Consider the following 23,736-nt stretch of genomic DNA (forward strand, 5'->3'; position numbering starts at 1 on the left):
AATAAAAGTATTTCTTGGGCAGAAGGGGCCTTTACGCATAATTGTGCAGCAAATTTTTTCAACTTCAATAACCATCAAGGACCTAGAATATTGTGTCTCATCCTTCAAGGATCATAAGTAAAATTTTACAAATAAACACTTTTTGGGGAGTATGGCAAAATATATGTATGTGATGAATTTAGAAAAGTTAAACACATTTGACCACTTTTTTATAGTAAAAGTAAAATTTGGAATAAAACTTATAAAAATAATTTCATATGTATGGACATAGACAAGGATTTTAACACTTTGATGTCAATTAATTTTATATAATGCCATTTTACTATATTTGTGACAGACTTGTGACAGTATCAACAACTGGAATGAAAATAATTGTACCAAGATTGAAGAAACCAATACACGGGTGGAAAATAATGAATCACAGATATGTTTTGCTTGCAATGTTCACTGATTGCTTATATGCTATCTTTTGCCTTCATCACTTTGACTCTTGTCATCACTAAAGTCTATAAGAGACTCTTCTGTGTCTTTCTGAACTCCATCTTTAACTGTATTGCTTTCTAACTCCGAGTTTGGTTCCACATTTGAATCATTTACAAGAGTATCACTTTCTACAAATACAGAATCAGACAGCTTTCTTCCTTCTGTTTGTTCAGAGTCACTCAAGTGCTTGACTCTCAATGATTCTTGGTCCTCTGGATGCTCATTAACTTGTGACTGCATAGACTGGTTATCTACACTAGTAGAAAGATCAAGGTAGTTCTGCATACTTGATGCTATAGACTTAGTGCCTTGTTTTTTATTCGGTGACTGCCACCTGTCGACTGATATCGTGTCATCCCACTCTGAAGTTCTGCTTAAAGCATCCGGCTGATACTGGTAACCTGACTGGTTGATTTCTGCTTGGGTTGTCTAAAGATATATATACATATATATACAAATAAAAGAAAAAATGCAGAATTCAGCTGTGTGCATATTTTTAGGTAGGTAGATGCTAGTATTAACTGTAGCAACCAAATGACAGCTGAATATATCCAGGGATATAGAATACCAATCTATATTCCTGACACATATATCGTTGCATTGATGTTTTTATTAATTGTCTTCAATAGAAAAGTTAACCTACATTTAAATCTCATTGATGGAGTATGTAAGTTGTAACGCTATATTGATATAGGGTTTTTTAAATGATGGAATTGAAAATATTTTTCCAGATAAATGTCCCATTTGATGTAGGTTTAGACCACTAATCTTTGTGCAAAATTTCAGATCATTCGCGCACTCTGTTTTTCCAGAAAAATTATTCAAATTGTAAAATTTGACAAAAAATGAAAAGAGTTTAAACGCCTTTCACACAAATCAAGCTAAGAAAAGCATAAAAATACGATTTTCAATTTATTTCGAAGTATATTTCTTGACTATCTTTGCATATATTTCAGTTTAAAGTGCCTCAGCTCATTTATGTTCGAAAATTCAATATTTATGTTCTTAGGCTTTTAAACCTCAGTGGAGTCGCTTTTATTTTGAGTATTTGTTTTTCAATAAATAATTTCCAATACAGACTGAGGTAAGTCAGTTGGGTTTGTGGTTATTGATCACCCACAATACAGTCTGGACCTAGTTCTCACGGACCCAAAGAGTTTGTACGGAGCTTAAAGAGGCATTAAAGGGATTAACTTTGATTGAGCTTTGAAACTTTCAAAACATACAATATCCTCAATTCACAAGGACAGGTTTGTTGAAACATTTGAAAATTAGATAAGCAGAGAAAGGAAGTAAAATAATCTTGCGGGTGACTACAAAAAGAAAGTGCCACAGTCGCTGGACTTTCATGATGTTTGAGCGGCATCATTTTTGTACTGACACTATGATCTGAGAACGGGGTTACAAGCACATTTGTTTTCATTGTATAAATATAGTCTGAGCGTATATATCACACTAAATTTAAATATTAAATATAAATAATGTGGAATGTATGTTTCATTCATTTATAAGTTCCAGTTATTAAACTTGAGCATTAAATTATAAAGAAATTAAAGGGACTCCACTGAGGTTTATTGACATGATGGGACTGGAAATATTTTTTCCAGATAAATGTACCATTTGATGTAGGTTTAGACCACTAATCTTTGTGCAAAATTTCAGATCATTCGTGCACTTTGTTTTTCCAGAATAATTATTCAAATTGTAAAAAAATGACCTAAATTGCAAAGCGTTTAAACACTTTTCACTCAAATCGGGCTAAGAAAAGCATCAAAAAAGATTTTCAATTTATTTCAAAATATATTTCTAAACTATCTTTACATATATTTCTGTTTAAAGTGCCCCAGGTCATTTATGTAAGAAATTCAAATATTATGTTTTTAGGCTTTTAAACCCCTTTAAACAAACTTTACAAACAACCTTTGTATTATATTTATAACTACTCTCCCCAAGAGATATTCTATAATATTCTCACACATTAAAAAATCTTAATTAAAGTACCTGTATAGATGATGTGTAACCAACAACATGATGATCTTCAGAAGCCACCTGTAGTAAAGGAGTACCTTCAGTGTCGTCTGCTCTAGATCGTAACTGACCACTCACTGTTTTCTTCATTGTCGTGGAGATGACCTTGACATGTTCTACAACATCATCTTTTACATCTGACACATCCCACATTGATGCAAATGATCGACAACAGTTACCTATGAGAGGGTTGGAGTAGTATTGAAAATAATAAAACTGAATAAAACTGAAACAAATTTTTCATACATCTCATTAAATATTGAATCTTACAAGAGTTGTCGATAGGACAGCATATTTGACTATTCTCAGTGCTTGATAGTAAAACAAAAGTAGAATTCAGAATTTAATGTAAAATTTATTAAGTTCAAAAAGAGCCATAACTCTGCCAAAATTTATGTTAGAGTTATCATCAGTTATGGGCCTTGAATAGCGACCTATTATGATCTCAAATTTATAAGTTTGTTGAGCTTCAATCTATTCCTTTCAGTAGTTTTGGAGTTACAAATTTGCACGCAAAAACTTAACCAAAATGTGACGGAGACACTGAGACCAATGCCAACACCAGTGTGATTACATTAGCTCTTCCTTTTCTTTGAATAGTTGAGCTAAATATTCATAATGATATCCCATTTCTTCATGCATAACATATTTACAAAACTCACTAAACCATATACAGCTTCTTTGACTTAAAGTAAGATTTAAACTTTTCATATATGTTTTTCTATTTTTATAATAAATGACAAAAATTGGTTTGGTTGGACTGGATTGGGCTAAGTCTCATCAACAATTAATGTCTAGATTGTAGTGGAAGAAAACCAAATGAGCAGGCTTCTAGAGTTAATGCAAAAGTAACGGATCTCTTATAACATTTACAGCATTTTTACTGCTAGTTTGATTATAGGATAGGACAACAAAATATCACATAAAAAGAAATATTGCATCAACACTAAAGATGTAACATACCTTGGCCTGCATTTGGGTCAATGAAAGGTTTATGAGAGAAGGCAAAATAATGCATGACAGCAGCGAGAAACATCTCAATACAAATACAGAAATCCTGAAATATATAAACATCACCATTATATCACATAATGAAAGGCAGCAAGAAACACTTCAAATACAGAAATCCTGAAATATATAAACACGAACATCATATCACATAATGAAAGACAGCAAGAAACACTTCAAATACAATTCTAAAATAATAAACACCAACATCATATCACATAATGAAAGACAGCTAGAAACACTTCAAATACAGAAATCCTGAAATGCATCATATCACATAATATCACATAATGAAAGTCAGCAAGAAACACTTAAAATACTGAAATTCTAAAATATATAAACACCAACATCATATCACATAATGAAAGAAAACAAGAAACACTTAAAATACTGAAATTCTGAAATATATAAACATCAACATTATATCACATAATGAAAGAAAACAAGAAACACTTAAAATATTGAAATTCTGAAATATATAAACATCACCATTATATCACATAATGAAAGAAAACAAGAAACACTTAAAATACTGAAATTCTGAAATATATAAACACCAACATCATATCACATAATGAAAGAAAACAAGAAACACTTAAAATACTGAAATTCTGAAATATATAAACATCAACATTATATCACATAATGAAAGGCAGCAAGAAACACTTAAAATACTGAAATTCTGAAATATATAAACACCAACATTATATCACATAATGAAAGGCAACCAGAAATACCTCCGTACATATACTCAACATATCCTAAACTTAGTTAGATGTGGTCTTGTATTATCAATTCTTCTTCTCTTTGTTAATACTTTTGCTCTAGATTACAACTGAATGTAAGAAACAATCTTGACTTTAATTACTTAAAAAATGAGGATGTGAATTCATATACATTTCAAAAAAATTCATGTATACTGTCATATTTTATGCATTGTAAATCTATTAGGAATAGGATTTTATAAGGTCAGCATTTTCGTGCCTGTATCTGGTACTATTTGTATATATACTGTGAAGTTGATTGAAATCAACAACATTGTTTTTTAAAACTAAAGTTAGTAGGCAAACAGTTAAGAGCTCGGTCAGACTGCACGGGTGTGCATGCTAGCCAGGCTCTATACTGGTAACAAAAGCTAATCACTTTTAGTTTCTGCAGAGTAGAATTCAATTGTAATAAATACAACCCAGTATATATACATTTAAACAAACCCACCTGAAGAGCTGTAGCAACATCTTTAACATTACGATCATAAAACTCTGTCGATGGTATCAAGTCAAACTTGGCAAAGGCTGCAATTACCACAGCTTGCCTAAAAAATCAAAAGAGAAAAAAATATCAGCCAGAAAATTATTTGCTAAACAAATACATTGTACTTCAAAAGTCTGCAGTCTCCAATATGCTCAATGTGTGTTTGTTGAATTATTTTGCATTTTAACATGAAGTAACATTATGGGTAGTTAAATTTTATCTTGACAACCATATTGAATTATCAATCATCAGCTCTACATCCAAGGGAGGTCACATTATTTACACATATTTTGCACATGAAAAGTTTAACAAAAAGAAAATATATAAATGAAGAATCTTCATCTGATGATAACAACACCAAATACAGGTAAACTAGTACAAAACATTAAATTTCGAACTCCTTAATTGGTGTAACAGACAAAATAGGCACACAATCTTGGCTCTATTCTCTTAACAAGGACATAGTTTGACAGGGATGTACACTGCTGTTATATGTGTTTAGATATAATATAAAGAAATGATTGAATTCATAAACACTTACCAAAATGAGAAGAAAACCACAAACTTTACACACAGAAACTTTGGTATAGGCTTAATGGGTGCCAGCATATCTTTTGTAGCTTGATAAAATAACACCAGACAGTACATAGCCCACTGAAACAAAATGAAAGAACATGAATGTAGTTATAACATATTTAGTATGGTTTCCTTGGTTACCACGATATTTAATATTTCCATGATTTCTTGATGAATGAAAAGAACCTACTTTCACTGACTTATTTTACTAGTATTTTGAGTTCTGCATCTTTAATTTAAAGTACACATATCCATCAAAGTTACCGGCAATGATCAAAGACAATAACATTTAGGTCAATTTGTTCATAAATGGTGCTAAATCATCAAATAAGTACATAATCGGATAAGTGAGATATTAGTTTGGGCATGGTTCCTTCAAGGAGAAGTATATTAATAGTTATAAGAAATATGATCAAATATATACACATGTACAGTGTATTTGGAATACATGGTGTATAATCAGGAATAAGACCTTTTTTCTAAAAGTAAAAAGTTTGTAAAATTGTTAAAGTTACAGAAAAGTACCATTTAAATCCATTTTCAATGTGACTTTTAACTTACATAATTATTCATGCAGGTTTTATAAGCCTATCAGCTAGAATGATAGTACACTCACACCTATCAAGTCTATCATTCTAAATATTGTAATATCAAACTTCAATCTTGGTTCAAAGTTGCTAGTCACACTGATTTATCACCTTTTATATGATTTATCTTATTATTCATGCAATATAATATCCATATATAAAAAAAAAATGAGAAAAAAAAATTGATTTTTTGTTACATTGTATAGCAAAATAAACAGAACATCACTTTTTTCCATTTCTATTTGTTTTTGAGTATATGGATATTATATTGCATGAATAACAAGATTAGGATAGTTTATGTCAAATCAATGTGTGTTGGTTCACTCCTACATGCCTATCTTTTGTTTGAACACAGCAAAATCTGAGATTATTATAGATTTAGAGATAAACTTTAAGTTTTTCTACTTGTTATCATACACTGATAACTATTCATTACCTTCCTAAATCTGATTAATTGACTTGGCCTGCTTTTGGAATTAACTATTGTTCATACAAGGTATTTCTAAATCAAAATTAAAACAGTCAGTATAAAGTGCCCAACATTGTATTTTTGTTTTAATGTTGAATCTGTCTGTAAATATTCATGTGTACTTTGTATGATACATTATGTAAGCAATTTATTGAAAATAAATATTGTTTACACCAAAAGTGACCAATCTTCCAGCAGTATTACAGGGAACTTGAATGGGGATACAAACAAGTTATTAAGAAAACCATATACATGTACAAAGTGAATTAACCTGAATTTTTTTTTCTTCATCTAAAATTATACCTTTTCACTTCATGATTACTGGCGCGTATACAAATAAAGAATCTGTAAACAGAACTCACAATTTGAGAGATATTGTTGATAATCACAAGATATGACCAGCCGCTCTTGAAATTAAAATCACCTTCATCATATTTGTCATTCAGCTGACAAATCCTGAAAGAGTGAAATACATTTTACATAACAGAATATTACTTATCATATGTATTAAGAGGTAGTATGCAGTATGGCTCTTTATTGGCAGTTAAAAATAATCTTGAATACTCCTGTTAATCAGTTATTTTCATGGCTTTATTAAACAGAAACTGCAACATTTTCAATATTGTTGTTTTGACCATTCTTTAGGGATTCCGTTTTTCCCTATTTAATTTCCCTAAAAAATAAAACAAACAAGGAAGATGTCCAAGACATGGTGAATTTAGTTCATGTCAAGGTAATATTTATTCTTGTGGCTCAAATGAAACTATAGTTGGCAATTGCTTAAAATTTCAAACCAAATTCTAAAATGCATGCCTTGTAATTTATTGTTTTGTCAAGAAAGTTTTACAATTCAGATCATCATAACTAAACAAGAATGTGCTGTATAAATGGTCTTATATGTGACTCAATATTGACCCTATCATGCTGGCATTTTCAAATGATACAGTTGAGACACATGATATGATATTCCATTTATCTAATTTCATAACAAACACAAATTTAACAAACAACATGCCCAATAAATGTGATGTGGCCTGAAAAGTTAATGTTGCAAAATGATGATGCCAGTGATCATTATTCAAATATTGTGTAAGATAACAACAGCCTGGGTGCACTGTCACACCGATGTGACACAATGTTGTACATGCACACTAAATACCTTTTAAGATTTGTTATGTGTACATATGAGCTATGCCATGACAAAACCAACATAGTGAGTTTGCGACCAGCATGGATCCAGACCAGCCTGCGCATCCGCACAGTCTGATCAGGATCCATGCTGTTCGGTTACAAATCCAATACAAGTAGAATAACTAATAGGAACAGCATGGATCCTGATCAGACTATGCGGAATCGCAGGCTGGTCTGGATCTATGCTGGTCACAAGCGCACTATGTTGGTTTTGTCATGGCGCAGCTCATTTTATTTACTTACAATGCTATCACTGTAGTGACAGGTCTTACAATTGTGTACTGAAGAACACCATGTTTACAATTTTGAATCATGGAACTGAAATACAAAATGACACATTATTAAGATACACATTTACAGTATTCCTTATTCATTAAATCTCATTAACATACATGACTTTGGTTTAAAAAAATAGGGTAAAATATGTAGGTATGTGAAAAGAAATTAAATTGATTTTACCACAGACTGTTGTCCGATATTAAATAGGTATTAATCAATACATGTACATTAAAGCTGCATGCCTTCATGTGAGCCAAATTATTTTTTAAGTTGAGAAAATGGTAATACAATTTTAAAAGGACTCCACTGATGTTTTTTGACATGCTGGAACTGGAAATATTTTTTCCACATTAATGAATAATTTGATGTAGGTCTTGACCAATAACTTGTGTGAAAAATTTCTGATCATTCACTCATTCCTTTTTTCCAGAAAACATAAACAAAGGGGTATGACTCCAAAATTAGACAAGGCAGAGTTACAATTCTTTTGCATTGCACTTTTAATTTAATGAGTCCTTTATATCTACATACAAAGTTACATAATGATATCTCTTACAGTTTTAGAGTTATGTCCAGACAAAGGGTAAAAAACTCCACAATTAGGCAATGCAGAGTTATTGTTCTTGTGCACTGCACATCTTCCCATTGAGATCTATCTACCTACAATGTTTCAAGTTGATACCTCTTGTTGTTTCAGAGTTATGTCCCGGACAAGAATAGCTGATGGACGGACCAACGGACAAAGCTACGACTATATGCTTACCCTTTGGGAGTATAAAAAATATTACCAATATAATATAATTAACCAAAGGGAATCAGCAATTTCTTAAGAATTATTCTTACCTTCCCATAGGCCACACTGGAAGACAGCAGAATGGAATCAAGTGTTTCTGTTGCCTTTTCCTACTTAAAGCAATTTCAAGTTGCGGGTGTTGTGTCCAAAGATAACTCAGTAAATATGCCATAAAGTTATAGATGACATAGGCTTCATAGCATTCCCGAATTGTGTCCAGATAAATAGCAGAGTCTTTAAATCTCAGGGCAAACCACTACAAAAGAATGTTTCAATATTAAGACAGTCATTTAATTATGCTTATTGTGTACAAATTCTGATTTATTTCATCTAGTCACTTACACACTGATATCATTTAGTTTAAAGGAAAAGATATTTCCAGACAAGACTGAATAATTTTGATGTTTTCCTTTGAAGAGAGCTTTGCTAGTGGTTGTTTTTTTATTTAGTTTTAACAAGCAATCCACATGGTTCTTATTACCTCTGTAATGCTCCTGCTACAAAAGAGATGTATTTACAACTTTGACTTTACACTGTATTTTGAAGGTAATGAGAAGCATAAAATTATACATTATTATTTTTGCAAAAGTTATCCTGATAATTTACAACAAAATATATACATAAGTAATCAATTCATCATGCCATTCTTCTGACATACAAAAAATAAATGAAAAGAAATATATACTTACAGCATTTACTGCATAGATAGGCACCATCCAAATGATTCTGAAATATATTATAGATTTTTTTTGTCTGTCACCATTCTGATATTTATTTGCATTCTTGCATTTGATTGTTTGTACAGTATTGCCATATTATTTTGAAAGTATATCTTTTACATGTCTATCCTTTATAACTGTCTGTATGATATAAAACCCCATGATAACATAAGAAGACAGGATATAGTTTGTTGCAAGGATATAGTTTGTTGCAAGATGGATTCAAGACTGTATGTTTTTTTTCTTCTGTTTTTTCACCATAGAGATATAAGAAAAAAAGATATTAGCATAAACTTGAGCTATATTGATTATTTCTAACAAGAACACTTGGATTTTGCTATTAATGTATAAATCTTTTAAGTATATCTTTTAAGGTATATTTAAATCTTAAGTTTAAATGAATGTAAACAGTGACTTTTTTTTTTTCAATTTTCAAAACAACCTGTGGCTTTCTGAAGGTGAAAATATAGCGTGATAAATCACGAAAGGGGAAAATCAAATCCCAACAACTGAGAATGGAATTTACCCGCACATTTTTTAGAAATTTCAATTCAATTTAACATGCATAGTACATAGCAGAGGCTATCTATAGGGACAGCATTCTGTCTTTCAGCTGATATAAGTCAGCTGCTGTTAAGTCATGGTTCTAGTAAAGAATGTGCACAGTGCATTTTTAGGGGAAAATATACCTATTTTGGACTTAGGGAAAACAGCCTTTATTCTGCTGTAAAAATTAAAAAAACAGGTAAATAACTCTGGTAAATGTCATTACATACAATATAATGAAATATTTTAACATTTCATTGCCTTAAATTATGACAAATATCAACATAATACAGTTTAATAAATTTGAATTAGATTTCCCTATTATAATCTGTATAAGGTAAGAAATGCAAACAAATTATCACCTTATAATATACTTCTGCAGATGTGGTTGTGTATAGTTAATAACATGCAGAATTATTTCCCATAAAGAGATTGGAACAGCCATAAGTGTAAATACGCCTCCAGCAAACCATGCCTTCACATGCTTGTCTTTTTGATGGTTTGTTACTTCTACAATACAAACTGGAATTGCAATCATCATTAATATAAAGTAGATAAAAATTGCCAGTGGACGAATCCAATTTTTCCAATGTGCAACGAAATCCATTTTTATTATTTTAAGTTTAACACAAAAGTCAAAAACTGATCTTAAACAAAGGTGTCGTTCTGTTTACCACCTCCTGTCAAACTTAATGTCCGTCTGCCATTTTGTTATCATGTGACTTTTACACAGTCCGCAATATCTTTCACAGTATGAAGCAATGGAAAACACAAAACTATCCAAATTTAGTAATAATATTGTTTACTTCCGGGTTTGACTCAACATCATACCACACTTTCGAAATACATGTAATAAATACTTTATTGTAAAGGTGTATCAAGAATTTCTTGCTCGACATCATAAGATAAGAATAACAGTTGGATGACAAGCTATGTAAGTTTGTGTTTAACATGTGTCACGTACTACCCGTGGTTAATTGGGACTATCAACTTACATGTGACTCTGAGATACTCTACTCAGATACTGAAATTATTTTGCCTATGTAACATTCTCATGATTTTGATTTACAATGATAAACCTTTTCTATGTAGCGTCTCATTTTTCTACAATGCTCTTGGAAGTTGATATTTTTCCTTTTTTTTATTATTGGTTTCTAGATTTCTTTTATTCTAGATTGGGCTAGCAAGTGGACATGCCTACTTTAGAATACAGACAGTAGGGGGTCATACCCAGCACCCCACTTGATCCATCCCTATCAATTGTCAATAAAAACCCAAGAAACATTCAAACACAGACAGATCATCCATCTTATTTAAAACCATTTCCAAATGTCAGAACGAAAATCCCAGTTACTATAAAGTCTCATTCAGTAAAATAACTTTAGATTGAAGACTGAACACACATTTTTGTCCAAACAATGCTACAAGAGTTTCTGGCTTCATGTTTGCAATAACGTTTTGCTTTCTCAGCCGGGAAGCACGCTACACACAGTAGCTGGCCCTGTTCTGGCTCAATAAGCGCACTTATGAGTGCCACAGAAACTATTACAGTGGACAAGATGCAAAATCTTCTTTGACTTCAATATTATTAATATTTAGATTATGGTATCTTAATAATTTCAATTAACTTGTTTTTATTCCAACTGAAAGATAATCCATTATTCTGACGATTGACACTGGAAAATAAAATAAGTGTGAATTTATTAAAATGATTTAATTCCCTTTGATAGATACAGAGGATCAGTGTTTATGTTTTTAAGTGACTGCAATCTTTACTTTAATGAGACATGACGGTATTAATAAATAGGATTTTTTAAAATTCATTGGGAAATTGAATCAAGCCAAGTTTATGACTTACACTCCGACCAATGATGCCCCACTCATTTAAAAATAATAGAAGTAACAGAGAATGAAAAATGCCTGATCAAGGACAGGTATTGGTCTGAACTCAACTGTCTGTGCTATTTTTCATAATTTTCATCAGCAATAATAAAAATCTTACGTATATTTATGTATTTTACATTATATATATTATTATATATTATTCAGATATAGAGAGATGGAAGCACCAGCTCAAGTTAGATCTTCAGATGGAAGGTCAGGTGGTGCAAGGTCAAGGTCACCAAGGACACAGCCAAGAAGACCACCACCTCCAAATGCTGCAACTGGAATACGGAGCGAACATGATATTCAGCAGTGTCATGATGATGCCTATAAACTGATAGAGTTAGGTCTGACAGCTGATGAAGAAGGAAAACTAGAAGATGCTAGAGCTTTTTACCAAAGTGGTTTACAGTCTGTAGCTAAAGTGTTGGACATTAACTGTGAACAAATCATTGGAAATGAAGATGACAAAAATCAAGCTAAAACTTTACAACAGAAGTTAAATAAGACAAAATTGCAAATAGAATATAGGTTACAGGCTTTAAGAGCATCAGAAATAGCAACACCATCTGCTCCAGAGGCTATGAACGTTGAAGAACCTCCAAGTTATGAAGAGTCAACAAGATCCACACAAAATGCTGACTTTGTAGAATTAGGAAACAGTATAATGAGGGAAAATTCTATTTCTGACAACAGTTTAACAGCTAATGCTGCTGAAATTTTTTGTATCCCTGATGGGGTTCAGATATTTTATATTACACCAGAGGGTTATGTTAGTGCTCCATCGTACCCAACCAGTCTTAAAATTTTCAAGTTTATAGAACAGGAGCAAGGGGCTTCAAATTCCGAAAGACCAGCAGCTTTCCTTCAAGTTGGTGATTGGTTTTACCCCTTACAACCAGGGGCCTCACCTGCCCTACAATCAAACTATGGTGCCTACCTATTTCCTGATTGCTCGTCTCAAACTCCAGGTGAGATTTACAATTAATATATTGTCATTATCATCACAGGAAAGATAATTATACCCCCACAAACGAAGTTTAGGGGGGGTATATAGGAGTCAGCTTGTCGGTCGGTCGGTCGGTTGGTCGGTCCGTCCGTCCGTCGGTCGGTCCACATCATAGTTTCCGGACGATAACTAGAGTTTGGAATGAGGTATTGTAATCAAACTTGGTATATAGCAACCTTATGTGGAAACTCTGGTTGGTATTGCATTTGGACCCCCTGGGGTCAAGGTCAAGGTCACCGTTACTAAAAATAGAAAAATGGTTTCCGGACAATAACTAGAGTTAGGAGTGAGATATTGTTATCAAACTTTGCGTATAGCAAGCTTATATGAAGACCTGGGTTGGTATTGCATTTAGGCCCCCTGGGGTCAAGGTCAAGGTCATGGTTACTCAAAATAGAAAAACGGTTTCCGGACAATAACTTGAGTTAGGAATGAGATATTGTAATCAAACTTGGTGTATAGCAAGCTTATATGACGACCTGGGTTGGTATTGCATTTGGACCCCCTGGGGTCAAGGTCAAGGTCACCATTACTAAAAATAGAAAAATGGTTTCCGGACAATAACTAGAGTTAGGAATGAGATATTGTTATCAAACTTGTTGTTTAGCAAGCTTATATGTAGACCTGGGTTGGTATTGCATTTGGACCCCCTGGGGTCAAGGTCAAGGTCACCGTTACTAAAAATAGAAAAATGGTTTCCGGACAATCACTTGAGTTAGGAATGAGATATTGTAATCAAACTTGGTGTATAGCAAGCTTATATGAAGACCTGGGTTGGTATTGCATTTGGACCCCCTGAGGTCAAGGTCAAGGTCACCGTTACTAAATATAGAAAAATGGTTTCCGGACAATAACTAGAGTTAGGAATGAGATATTGTAATCAAACTTTGTGAAAAGCAAGCTTATTTGGAGACCCCGGTTGGGATTACAATTAATTGAAATATTTCTTTGTACACAGTTGATAGTATGTGTTGAAATTTTTCTTCAGACTACTTATTTTTCAAAAAGTTGCTGGTGGAGGTATTAATCACCTTCAGTGATAGGTCTAGTTCTGATGGCAGATGCCTGCTACTGTATCCAAGCAAGATAGAAAAAATTATTTATTTTTTATTAATTTTTTTTATTTTTAGTCCATCACTTGAATAATGTTTAGTCTGTCACTTGAATAATGAAATAATTTATGGGAAAAAATTACTGTAAAAAAGCAATTATGTTTTATATTATCACTATAGAATTCTTACCCTGTATTTTTTTACAAATAAAGATGAAGTTTTATGTTCTTAAAATACTTCATTGGAACCTTTTTTTTTAATTTACATTTTCAGCTGATTATGTATTATGTTGAAACATCATTGTAGTAAGTTGAGAATCAAATAAGCATTGCTACTTGAAATTTTGTTGTGATCAATTACATATCAACACTGGCCATGTTGAAATAAATAATTGAAATAGATTCAGACAAATTCAATTTGTTATGTTTGTTATAGATCTACAATTTATTTTGAATGTGCAATTTCATTATGATAACATAATTTCAGGGTTATTTCTTTACTTTTATTGTTTAAATGTAAGATGAGATTTTTATAAGATTTTATTACGTAACAGGGTCAGCAGTGGGCCTTATGGTGCCAGACACTTTAGCACAAGCAGATCGTGAACTATTTGAAGAATTCCTCAACTCCTTGACAGTATTACAACAACAACAGCAACAGCAACAAGGAGAAATACCCACAGCACCATTGGAAACAAGGGAGGCTACTGGGGAAGTAAGACCAGAAGGGGAGGCAAGCTCTACAAGTACTAAAATATCTAAAGGATTAATTGTAGGTATGTAAATTGATGTATGAAATTAAAATTTTTACGTGATAAAAAAGATGAGAAAGCAAAATACAGTAAATCATATTTATATTTTCAATATTTTGGATCTACATGCATTGTAAAGTTAACGTCACACAGAGTATCGAAAAGGTTCAAAGGTTTTGTTTTTAAGGACGCTGTTGTGAAAAGATAGTTTCATTATAGTTGTGAAGAATATATTCTGATTCAAATTTTTTACCATTTAGCAGGGGCAGCGAAATCAATTATCCATTTTGCCCAGGTTGTGCCACAGCCTGTAAGTTTAAATTTTCGAAAATTTACTATATAGATGTTATACAGACAAGTTAAGAAATGCTTCAGAGAAAAACAGACTAGTAAGTCAAAATTAGATTTTGCCGGCCCGGAAATTGATTGAAACACATGGATATGGATATATCAGAGTATCATGTAATATTTTCTTCTGTTTGATTCAGCTGCGGAATATATCTCATGGGGCGTGGGTAAGGGGGCGGAGAAAGCAGGACAGCTAATGAAGCATGGGTCATCAAAAATTAGGGAGAGACTGCACCCAGAGGATAAACCAACGCACGTTGATCCAAAAGTTCAGAAGGGGATACAGTATGCCAGGAAAGGATCTCATGTTGCAGTACAAGTTAGCTCTTTTATTGGTAAATACCTTAATTAGTTTTTATTATAAATCTCTTTAAATACAATGTACTAGTACTAGGGGCAACTGTCTCTTAAACCATTCCAGTTAGCATATTCTGTTGGCTTCTCAGTTTTCATACTTAGATATTTAAATTTATCATGGATACAATGAAGTTCCAAATTCAGACACAAATACTGTTGAGTTCAAAAATCTTTCCCATGTTGTTTTTATCTTTCTTTGGAATTTTGAATTGGCATGAAATCAAATAACTTAACATTTGGGCATCTGATTTGAAAAGGCCGTATGGTTAGCTCAATAGGTAGAGAGTTGGAATGTAAATCGGGCGACCAGAGTTCAATTCCCGGACAGTGCAGGTCATTTTCATTCTGATTGATCATGAAATCCTTTCTACAGTCATTTCTACGATCATTCGCACTGTACCTCTGCTCTGGCATGTACAGACATTTCAGTTCCTTGCGAAAGTGAAAGTAACAAGTACTGGTAAACTGCTTGACAGCTTGCCCAGGAACTGTGCTCTGGTAAATTCATTGTGGCTTTCTGCCGTGATCTGGAGTGAAAACTACTAATACCACCACCATCTGATACTTATTGCAAAGTCATTATGTCTTATAACCAGAGAAGAAAGGTATAAATCTGACCTGTATCTTTGTATCTCTATACTTATTTATTGTCTTTTAATATATTTAAATTATACTTCAGTACTCTGTGATCTTTTGGAATCAGTCATGAAGAATATGACAAAGATAATTATATTGTCATATTGGTGCAGTTACAGGTTAACTCCTATTGAATTTAACAGGAGTTAGCCCGTTACTGTATTAAGGTGATGATATATGATATTACCTCTTCATATTTACATGTGAGAGAAATTAAACAATTTTGAGTTCTGTAAAGCAGCTGCCGACAAATATTCTAACACCATTTACATAAATTTATAAAATCAACATCTTGTCACCTAAGTATGACACAAATGTAACTGCAATTACTTCTTTTTCATAGAGACAATGAAATTTAGAAATAAAATGAATAAGCATGATTTCTTTTCAGTAACTAAACTTGGGGAGGCTACAATGGCATTAGCTAGAGAAGCAGCCCCACATATACGTAAGCAGGGTGAGAAGATTTTACCTGCATCAATGAAATCGTCAGGTGATGGGAAATCAAAGATAGATGGTGTGATAGAGGTAGCGGCTTCAGGATTAAAAGGTAGGTTCTACGTTCTTCTTATATCAAACACTAAATAGTCTGTAAGTTATGGAATATTATCATAATGCCTGAAACCAGTGAAATGTTACTTTTACAGATGGTTTTATGTTCATTGTAAGTTTAAGTCTGTTGCATAGTTTCTTCACCTTGATTTATTCCTTCACTATGTTAAATGTCTCACATTAATTGGAAATGGGTAAGTAAATTGGGAAGGCTTATTCTGCCACTTGGTAAATTTCGTGAATTGAAGAGTGGAAAATAATCCTCATTGACTTGGTTAATAGAATATTGGTTTATTTTAAGTTTAAAATGAATAATGTCTAATATTTTTCAATTTCTCCTAATTGCAGGACATTGCACTTCGAAGTATGATATAATTCACATCAACTAAAAAAAGTTCTATGTTTATATTTTATTGATATGATTAGTATAAACAGTAAAATTAAATGTCGATCTTGTGGTAAAACTAATTAATTCATTCTATTATAACTATTACAGGATTTGGAACAGTATATATGAGTTTAGAAATGGCAGCTAAAGCTTTAGGAAAGAACCTTGCCTGTGAGACAGTCGAAATAGTTAGCCATAAGTTAGAATTTGTTACTTTGTAAAAATCATACATTATCCAAAAATACTGCTTTAAAATACAAAATTTTAAAACATATTAATATATTTTAATAAGATGTATGTGTGTTGAATTACAAACATTATTTCACATTGTAACATATTGTGATGGGAGTTGAATTAAGTAATTTCTTATTAATGTGGAACTCATTCACAACATGCTTGTTAGTCATTCACAACATACTTGTTAGTTGAGTAAGAACTAAACATTTAACATTTCTTATTGATGATATAACACATTTTAATAGTTAAACATTACTTTCTTCTACCAAACTTGCAAGTATTTATATATTTATCTTGCTAACCAATATGAGCCGCGTCATGACAAAACCAACATAATGGGTTTTCAACCAGCATGGATCCAGATCAGACTGCGCGGATGCGCAGGCTAGTCTAGATCCATGCTAATCGCAAACGTATTATGTTGGTTTTATCATGACGTGGCTCATATGTTAAACCATTTATTAATATTTCATCATTTATTTTACCAAAGGTATGGGGCTGAAGCTGGTAAAGCAACTGAAAATGCATTATATGCAACAGGTAACATTGGAATGACAGCTTACAATGCCAACCATCTTGGGGTCAAAGCTATTGCAAAGAAAGCTGCAAAGGACACTGGGAAGGCAGTATTGGAGGATATTGCAGAGAAAAAAAAAGCACCACAGAAACCTCCTCCCCCTGGGTCAGGGGCTTATCCTTACCCCGGCGCAGGTCCATCAGGAAGTGAGAAAAGATGATGAAATATATAAACCTAACTATTATTGTTTGAATAGTCTTAATCTGTGATACAGTTGATATAAATATATACAGCAGAACTTTGGTAAGTCAAAATTGAAGGGACTTTCGTAAAAACTTCGACACATCAGAACTTGGACTCATGATTCTGTTGCAATTTGATGAAAAAATGTTAACTCCCTGGCATTTAGAAGGAAGTAAGAAAAGGCAAAACAAAAGGAAATAACCAGCTTATAGTAAATATTATTATCACACATTTAGATGCATACAAAGGCTGTGAGAACACACAGCTGTGTTACAACACCTGTGACACAAGTTGAACGGAAATCATCTTCGGGACCAGAAAAGGTGTGAAAAAAGTCTCGAGATTGAGGGTCTCAAAATTATTTGAAGGACTTTGACTTATTTATGGTAAATTCTCGATTTATTCTATACGGACAACGAAAAAAAAATTGACGCAATGAAAACTTTGACACATAAATTATCAACTGATATATAGGTTTTTATTAAGAATATTTAGGAGGGAAAATCGATACTTTAATTTTACTTCACACATTTATAAAATTGACTAATCAAAGTTCAACTCTGTTTACTCATAGAAGTTCAACTGTATGTATAATACAATGTTGATGAATGTAGAAACGAGCTATTATGTTGTTTTAAACCATCTTCTATAAGCAATGCTTACAGTAAACAAGCCAAAGCTAATCACTTTAATTTCCAGCATATTTAGGGTTATGTATCTCTGAATGTTTATGAAGCAATGTAAGTATCTAATATAAATAAGCATATATGTATGCATATAATGTTTATTCATTGGAAATTTGTGTGTGGAAAAAATAATGAAGGTTTGATTTATGTATCATGTTTACAATTGACAATATTTCTCCTTTTTTATAAACATATTTGCTAAGTTAATCAGTGAATGGGGGTTCACCAGACCAGTATGTTTGTATTATGTCCATTATGTATTATAATTTATTATTATCATAAAAAGGTTTTATTTATTTGATTATTCATTAGACTTTTCCATTTTCATTCATCTTTGTCATTATGTCTATTATAGGAAATCACGCAAGTTCTTTGTCATGCGTTTCAATATCCTTACCTATTTAAATTTATTACATTGACATTCCATTAATTGACTTACAGTATATTTCTTAACACAATTTTCATACTACATTGTATATATGAAAATGTGTATTTTTCATAAATATCTTGATTAATTGCACTAAATAACAGTTGGCCCTCTTGGTTAGGTATGGTCATTACTTTTGTGTTAGTATTAACAATTTAACATGTTAGAGTCTGTGGCATGGTCTGAGTGAATTTGTGATGTTTTGGTGTAAAACAGTATTTCTTTAATCAATTTGTCTGCACTTATACTCTACAAAATGTCTACACCTGGTCAAGTTTCTTACATGTCACATTCAGATAAGGTAAATAAATGGCCCTTTCAACATATAATCAGGCAAATTTTTTACTGAAATGTCTTATTAAGATTGCCCCGAATTCATACCTTTGTCTACAGTAAGACTATCGTGTTTCTATAAAATGTGTGAACAAAAAAGTGGGAAAATGATGCAATTAGCTAAAAATAATGGAGTTAATGAAAAATGCACATTCTTTTTAAATATATGGAAAATGTGAGAAAAATATATTTGAGCTAATTAATTGATACAAATTTGTTATTTGATGAAAGTTATTCAGTAAAATTCTTATTAATTTGCTCCTTTGAAAAACAGGTCACTGTTTTATATTTCTGTGGATCAATTTAGGTCTACAGATGGAGGGGTCCATTTACAATGACTTTTCAAGCAAAAAAAAGTAATCATTGTATTCTTAATATCTAGGATTGTTAATGCAGTTCATTCCTGTCAAATGAAAGAAAATACTGGTTTGCTTACTTTTTCTAGAAAATATAAAGTTTAAAACAGTCAGCAGTTTATAACAGACATTTTTCGTAGAGTTAAAAGGATATCAAAAAGGTTACTGTAATCATTTGTCTCTGAGTGCCTAATGTGTACTATCTATGTTAATAATGTAATAAATTTGATTGTATCCTCACATTTAGAAACCCCTGACCTCGCCAAATTAATTAATTTTTTACATCAGCATTGTTTTTAAGTTGAAACTCTGCCATACGTAGATATTTTACATTTCCGAGTGCAAACCACACCTCTAACTCCTCCTTAATATAATGCATTATTGAAATTAGTTAGACTGGTTAGATGACTAATTAAGTAAATTTTATTTAATAAGTACAAATTAACCAAAGTTAGACTTTGAAATTTGAAAAATACTGCAATGTGATTGGACAAAAAATAATGTGGATCATTAATATATTTTAAATGATTCGCACTTACTATAATTGTGATTACCAACAATTGATATTGGAAAATGTTTAGTATAAAATAAAAATATTAAGGAATTTATTCTTTACCAATCAAAACATTATCAGGGATATAAAATTATTTGATTAAGAGTGTTGTTTGTATGTACATGTATTCACCCAACTTAAAGAATGCATTGTAATCATTTTCTTTTTGCTATATACCTTATTAAGACTTACAATTCTTTACCTCTTGTTGAAGTTATCACTATGTAAAATTATGCAAATAAATAATAAGTAAAAAGAAATGTTATTGTTTTAATATGAAACCATCATTCTGTAACCTTCATAATGTTACAGAATGTCCACCAGCTGGCTAGCTGAGAAAGATCTGGAATTTGTTAGTAAGGTTGTTCATAGGCAATTGGGAATAATTTGACAGATCATTATTTCTTGCATAATCAGGACAGGACTATCTACAGTTTACAGAACTTCTTACACCCTGTGTAAGACAAATACGTGCTTTAAAAGAAGTCCTTCTCGCACACTTTTTATACGCCCGTTTGAAAAACGGGACGTATTATGGGAACGCCCCTGGCGGGCGGCGTCCAATTTTGTCCGGAGCATATCTCCTACATGTATGGAGGGATTTTAATGAAACTTCATAGAAATGTTCACCACTATGAGGAGCAGTGTCGGGCACATGAACCAGGTCTCTAGGTCAAAGGTCAAGGTCACACTTAGAGCTCATTGAAAAATGCTTGTCCGGAGCAAAACTTCCACATGTATAGAGGGATTTCAATATTACTTGGCACAAATGTTCACCATTGTGAGACGGAGTGTCGCGCACAAGATTCAGGTCCTTGCGGCCAAGGTCAAGGTCACACATAGAGGTCAAAGTTCAGATCAAAATATGAAGATGTGTATATGGACCATTTAGTCATCATTTATTGAGGGATTGTAACACAAATGGTCATTATCAAGACTATGGCTGTGATACATATAATTTAAGTCAATATATACAAGGTCAAGGTCATTAAAGATGATGAAATATCCAGATTTTGTCCGGAGCATATCTCCTACACGCATGGAGGGATTTTAATGAAATTTCATAGAAATGTTCACCATTATGAGAAGCCATGCCACGCACATGAACTAGGTCTCTAGGTCAAAGGTCAAGGTCACACTTAGAGCTCATTGAAAAATGCTTGTCCGGAGCAAAACTTCTACATTCATAGGGGGATTTCAATATAGCTTGGCACAAATGTTCACCATTGTAAGGCTGAGTGTCGCACGCAAAATTCAGATCCCTGCGACCAAAGTCAAGGTTACACATATAGGTCAAAGTTCAGATAAAAATTTGAAGATGTGTATAGGGACCATTTAGTCATCATTTATTGATGGATTGTAGCACAAATGGTAACTATCGTGACTACAGGTGTGACACATTTAATTTAGGTTAATATTTGCAAGGTCAAGGTCACTGGAGATGATTAAATATCCAGATGTTGTCCGGTCATATTTTCTACATGCATGGAGGAATTTTAATGTTACTTTATAGAATTGTTCACCACCATGAGACGTAGTGCCCTGCACATGAACCAAGTCTCTAGGTCAAAGGTGAAGATCACAGTTAGAGCTCATAGAAAAACGCTTGTCTGGAGCAAAACTTCTACATGCATAGAGGGATTTCAATATAATTTGGCACAAATGTTCATCACTGTGAGGCTGAGTGCCGTGCATAAAATTCAGGTCCCTGCAACCAAAGTCAAGGTCACACATCCTGTGCATACCTTCCCTACTGAATTGTTTTAAGGTTCATTTTACAACACAGTGCCAAGAATAAAAACTTGCTTGCTAGATAACACTTATCCATAATGCCCCCATCTCCATCTAAAGCTTTCGTAAACAGGCGTATTTTGTGACTATGGCACCCTTGTTTATGAATGATTTGGAGGATAATAGCATTTTGCTATTAAAGAAAAAAGTTGTAAATTCATAAGCTACTGTAAGAAAGTGCAACATGAAACTATATGGTTTTATTTCTTTAGCAATATGCCAGAAAAAATATTTAAATACAAGGTATTGTCACAGAGGTAAATATTGGCAAAGCCTCAATACCGCCATAAACAGTTGCTCTCAAGCTAGATCTTGTAGTCTGTACCGACAGCTTGTGTAAGATTCTTATTGTTTAATACTGTATTATATTTAATGATTTATTTGGAGAAAATGGTAGAAATTTATGTGATGAACTGGTAGAGACCAGGAACAGCTATTACGAATCTACCTAAAAGTATATGACTGAAATACTGTTTAATCTGTAGCTGTAGCTTATACAAGCACCTTCAACCTATCAGGGTCTAAAGATGATGCTGCAGCTGTGTGCATTTTAGTTTCAGAGAAGACATGTTGAGTATATAAACAAAGTGGCCTCCAAGACAGTGACATTTTTTACCCAAAGAGCATTACTTCCATTGGATAGTACTAGATAGTCAATTAAGCAAAGCTACAGCTTTTGGAATTGTAGTCTTCCAGAAGATTTAAATGTAATTTCCTAAATTTCTCTATTCATAATTATGTAAACTTAGAAACCCCTGCAACTGAGCCAATGTTGGTGATTTATTCCAATTTTTGTTGAGTGCCAAATAGATAAATTCTAGGAATTGTATAATATAGTTTCAGATAAACAAAATAAGCCCCACAGATTAATTTTTTAAAGAATAAACAAGCCTTTGCTTCATATCTAAGCTCTCAGCATTGAAGTTTAATGTGTATATGTCTATATAAACTAAGGGCCCCCTGCAGCTTCACTCTTCCTCTCGGTACCTGCTTGTTGGACAGAAAGGAAAAACTGGCTGAATTCATCACCAAGGACATGTTGACTGGTTAAGATCAAAGCAAGAGAGCTATGTTTCTATCACAATCTACAATTCAGCAGCCAATGTCCTGACTGAAGCTGAGGGGAGAAGCCCTCAAATGTGGCAGGTACAAGGGTGCATGAGCCCCTAGTATTAAGAGGCGGCTTGAACCATGATGCCCTTTGTAGGCAGCCCTTTTCAGGACAACCTCCTTCATTATTGTTTCTGGTCACTGGAGGTAAATTATCACCACATTCTGCTTCAACCTTAGCTTTTTAATGGCATGCCTTAATTTGCAGATGGACCCTTATTAAGCATAATACAATACTACATACATGGTACCAATGCATGCCAAATTTGACCAAGGTGCACAACTTGGTATACAATGTATAACCTTTGTAGAGGACCACATGGTTGTGCAACATGTCAAATATCTTATTCTGGGCATTGGAGACCGTAGAAACATGATGAAATAAGTCTTTATAAACCAAAAGACACCCAAGCTGTGGTCATTTCTTTTATTCCAGGCCATGTGTTCACCAAGATTTAAGGATCGAAATGAAGATCAGATTTAAACTTGAATATTCTCCATTATTTATCCTCGTAAATTACATATCAACTTGATGAAACACCATGCTTATGAAATTTTAGAATTATCTTAAAGATA

General features: G+C 32.7%; 2 protein-coding genes across 3 annotated transcripts; one reads left to right on the top strand and one right to left on the bottom strand.

The window, feature by feature from the left end:
• Positions 1–222: 222 nt before the first annotated feature.
• LOC132753263 (transmembrane protein 184C-like) lies at positions 223–10,671 on the bottom strand. Its single transcript, XM_060743709.1, has 10 exons — positions 10,293–10,671; positions 9,355–9,391; positions 8,716–8,921; positions 7,837–7,911; positions 6,765–6,858; positions 5,312–5,424; positions 4,735–4,831; positions 3,475–3,568; positions 2,485–2,690; positions 223–912 (listed from the first exon to the last, which is right to left on the bottom strand). The coding sequence occupies exons 1-10, from the start codon at positions 10,535–10,537 to the stop codon at positions 463–465; spliced, it is 1,617 nt and encodes a 538-aa protein (XP_060599692.1). The 5' UTR covers positions 10,538–10,671; the 3' UTR covers positions 223–462.
• A 47-nt stretch (positions 10,672–10,718) lies between these two features.
• Positions 10,719–20,519, top strand: LOC132753262 (spartin-like). 2 transcript variants are annotated; one of them, XM_060743707.1, is made up of 7 exons: positions 10,719–10,864; positions 11,980–12,785; positions 14,429–14,650; positions 15,115–15,309; positions 16,359–16,517; positions 17,016–17,106; positions 17,635–20,519. In XM_060743707.1, exons 2-7 carry the CDS (start codon positions 11,990–11,992, stop codon positions 17,879–17,881), a joined length of 1,710 nt encoding a protein of 569 aa, XP_060599690.1. In that variant the 5' UTR covers positions 10,719–10,864; positions 11,980–11,989; the 3' UTR covers positions 17,882–20,519. The 2 variants fall into 2 exon arrangements, with proteins under 2 accessions (XP_060599690.1, XP_060599691.1); XM_060743708.1 differs by having other exon boundaries at positions 10,761–10,779.
• Positions 20,520–23,736: the final 3,217 nt, after the last annotated feature.

This window comes from Ruditapes philippinarum, unplaced genomic scaffold, assembly GCF_026571515.1.
Source record: "Ruditapes philippinarum isolate M1 unplaced genomic scaffold, ASM2657151v2 ctg826_1_1_1_1, whole genome shotgun sequence".
Classification (NCBI taxonomy): Eukaryota; Metazoa; Mollusca; class Bivalvia; order Venerida; family Veneridae; genus Ruditapes; species Ruditapes philippinarum.

Coding starts and splice junctions, on each gene's coding strand:
- LOC132753263 (XM_060743709.1), bottom strand. CDS start 10,537: ATGGATTTCGTTGCACATTGGAAAAATTGGATTCGTCCACTGGCAATT. Junction 5,425..6,764: donor TCAACAATATCTCTCAAATT/GTGAGTTCTGTT, acceptor ATTTTGTTTCAG/TGGGCTATGTACTGTCTGGT. Junction 4,832..5,311: donor GTGGTTTTCTTCTCATTTTG/GTAAGTGTTTAT, acceptor TTGATTTTTTAG/GCAAGCTGTGGTAATTGCAG.
- LOC132753262 (XM_060743707.1), top strand. CDS start 11,990: ATGGAAGCACCAGCTCAAGTTAGATCTTCAGATGGAAGGTCAGGTGGT. Junction 12,786..14,428: donor TTGCTCGTCTCAAACTCCAG/GTGAGATTTACA, acceptor ATTACGTAACAG/GGTCAGCAGTGGGCCTTATG. Junction 15,310..16,358: donor ACAAGTTAGCTCTTTTATTG/GTAAATACCTTA, acceptor ATTTCTTTTCAG/TAACTAAACTTGGGGAGGCT.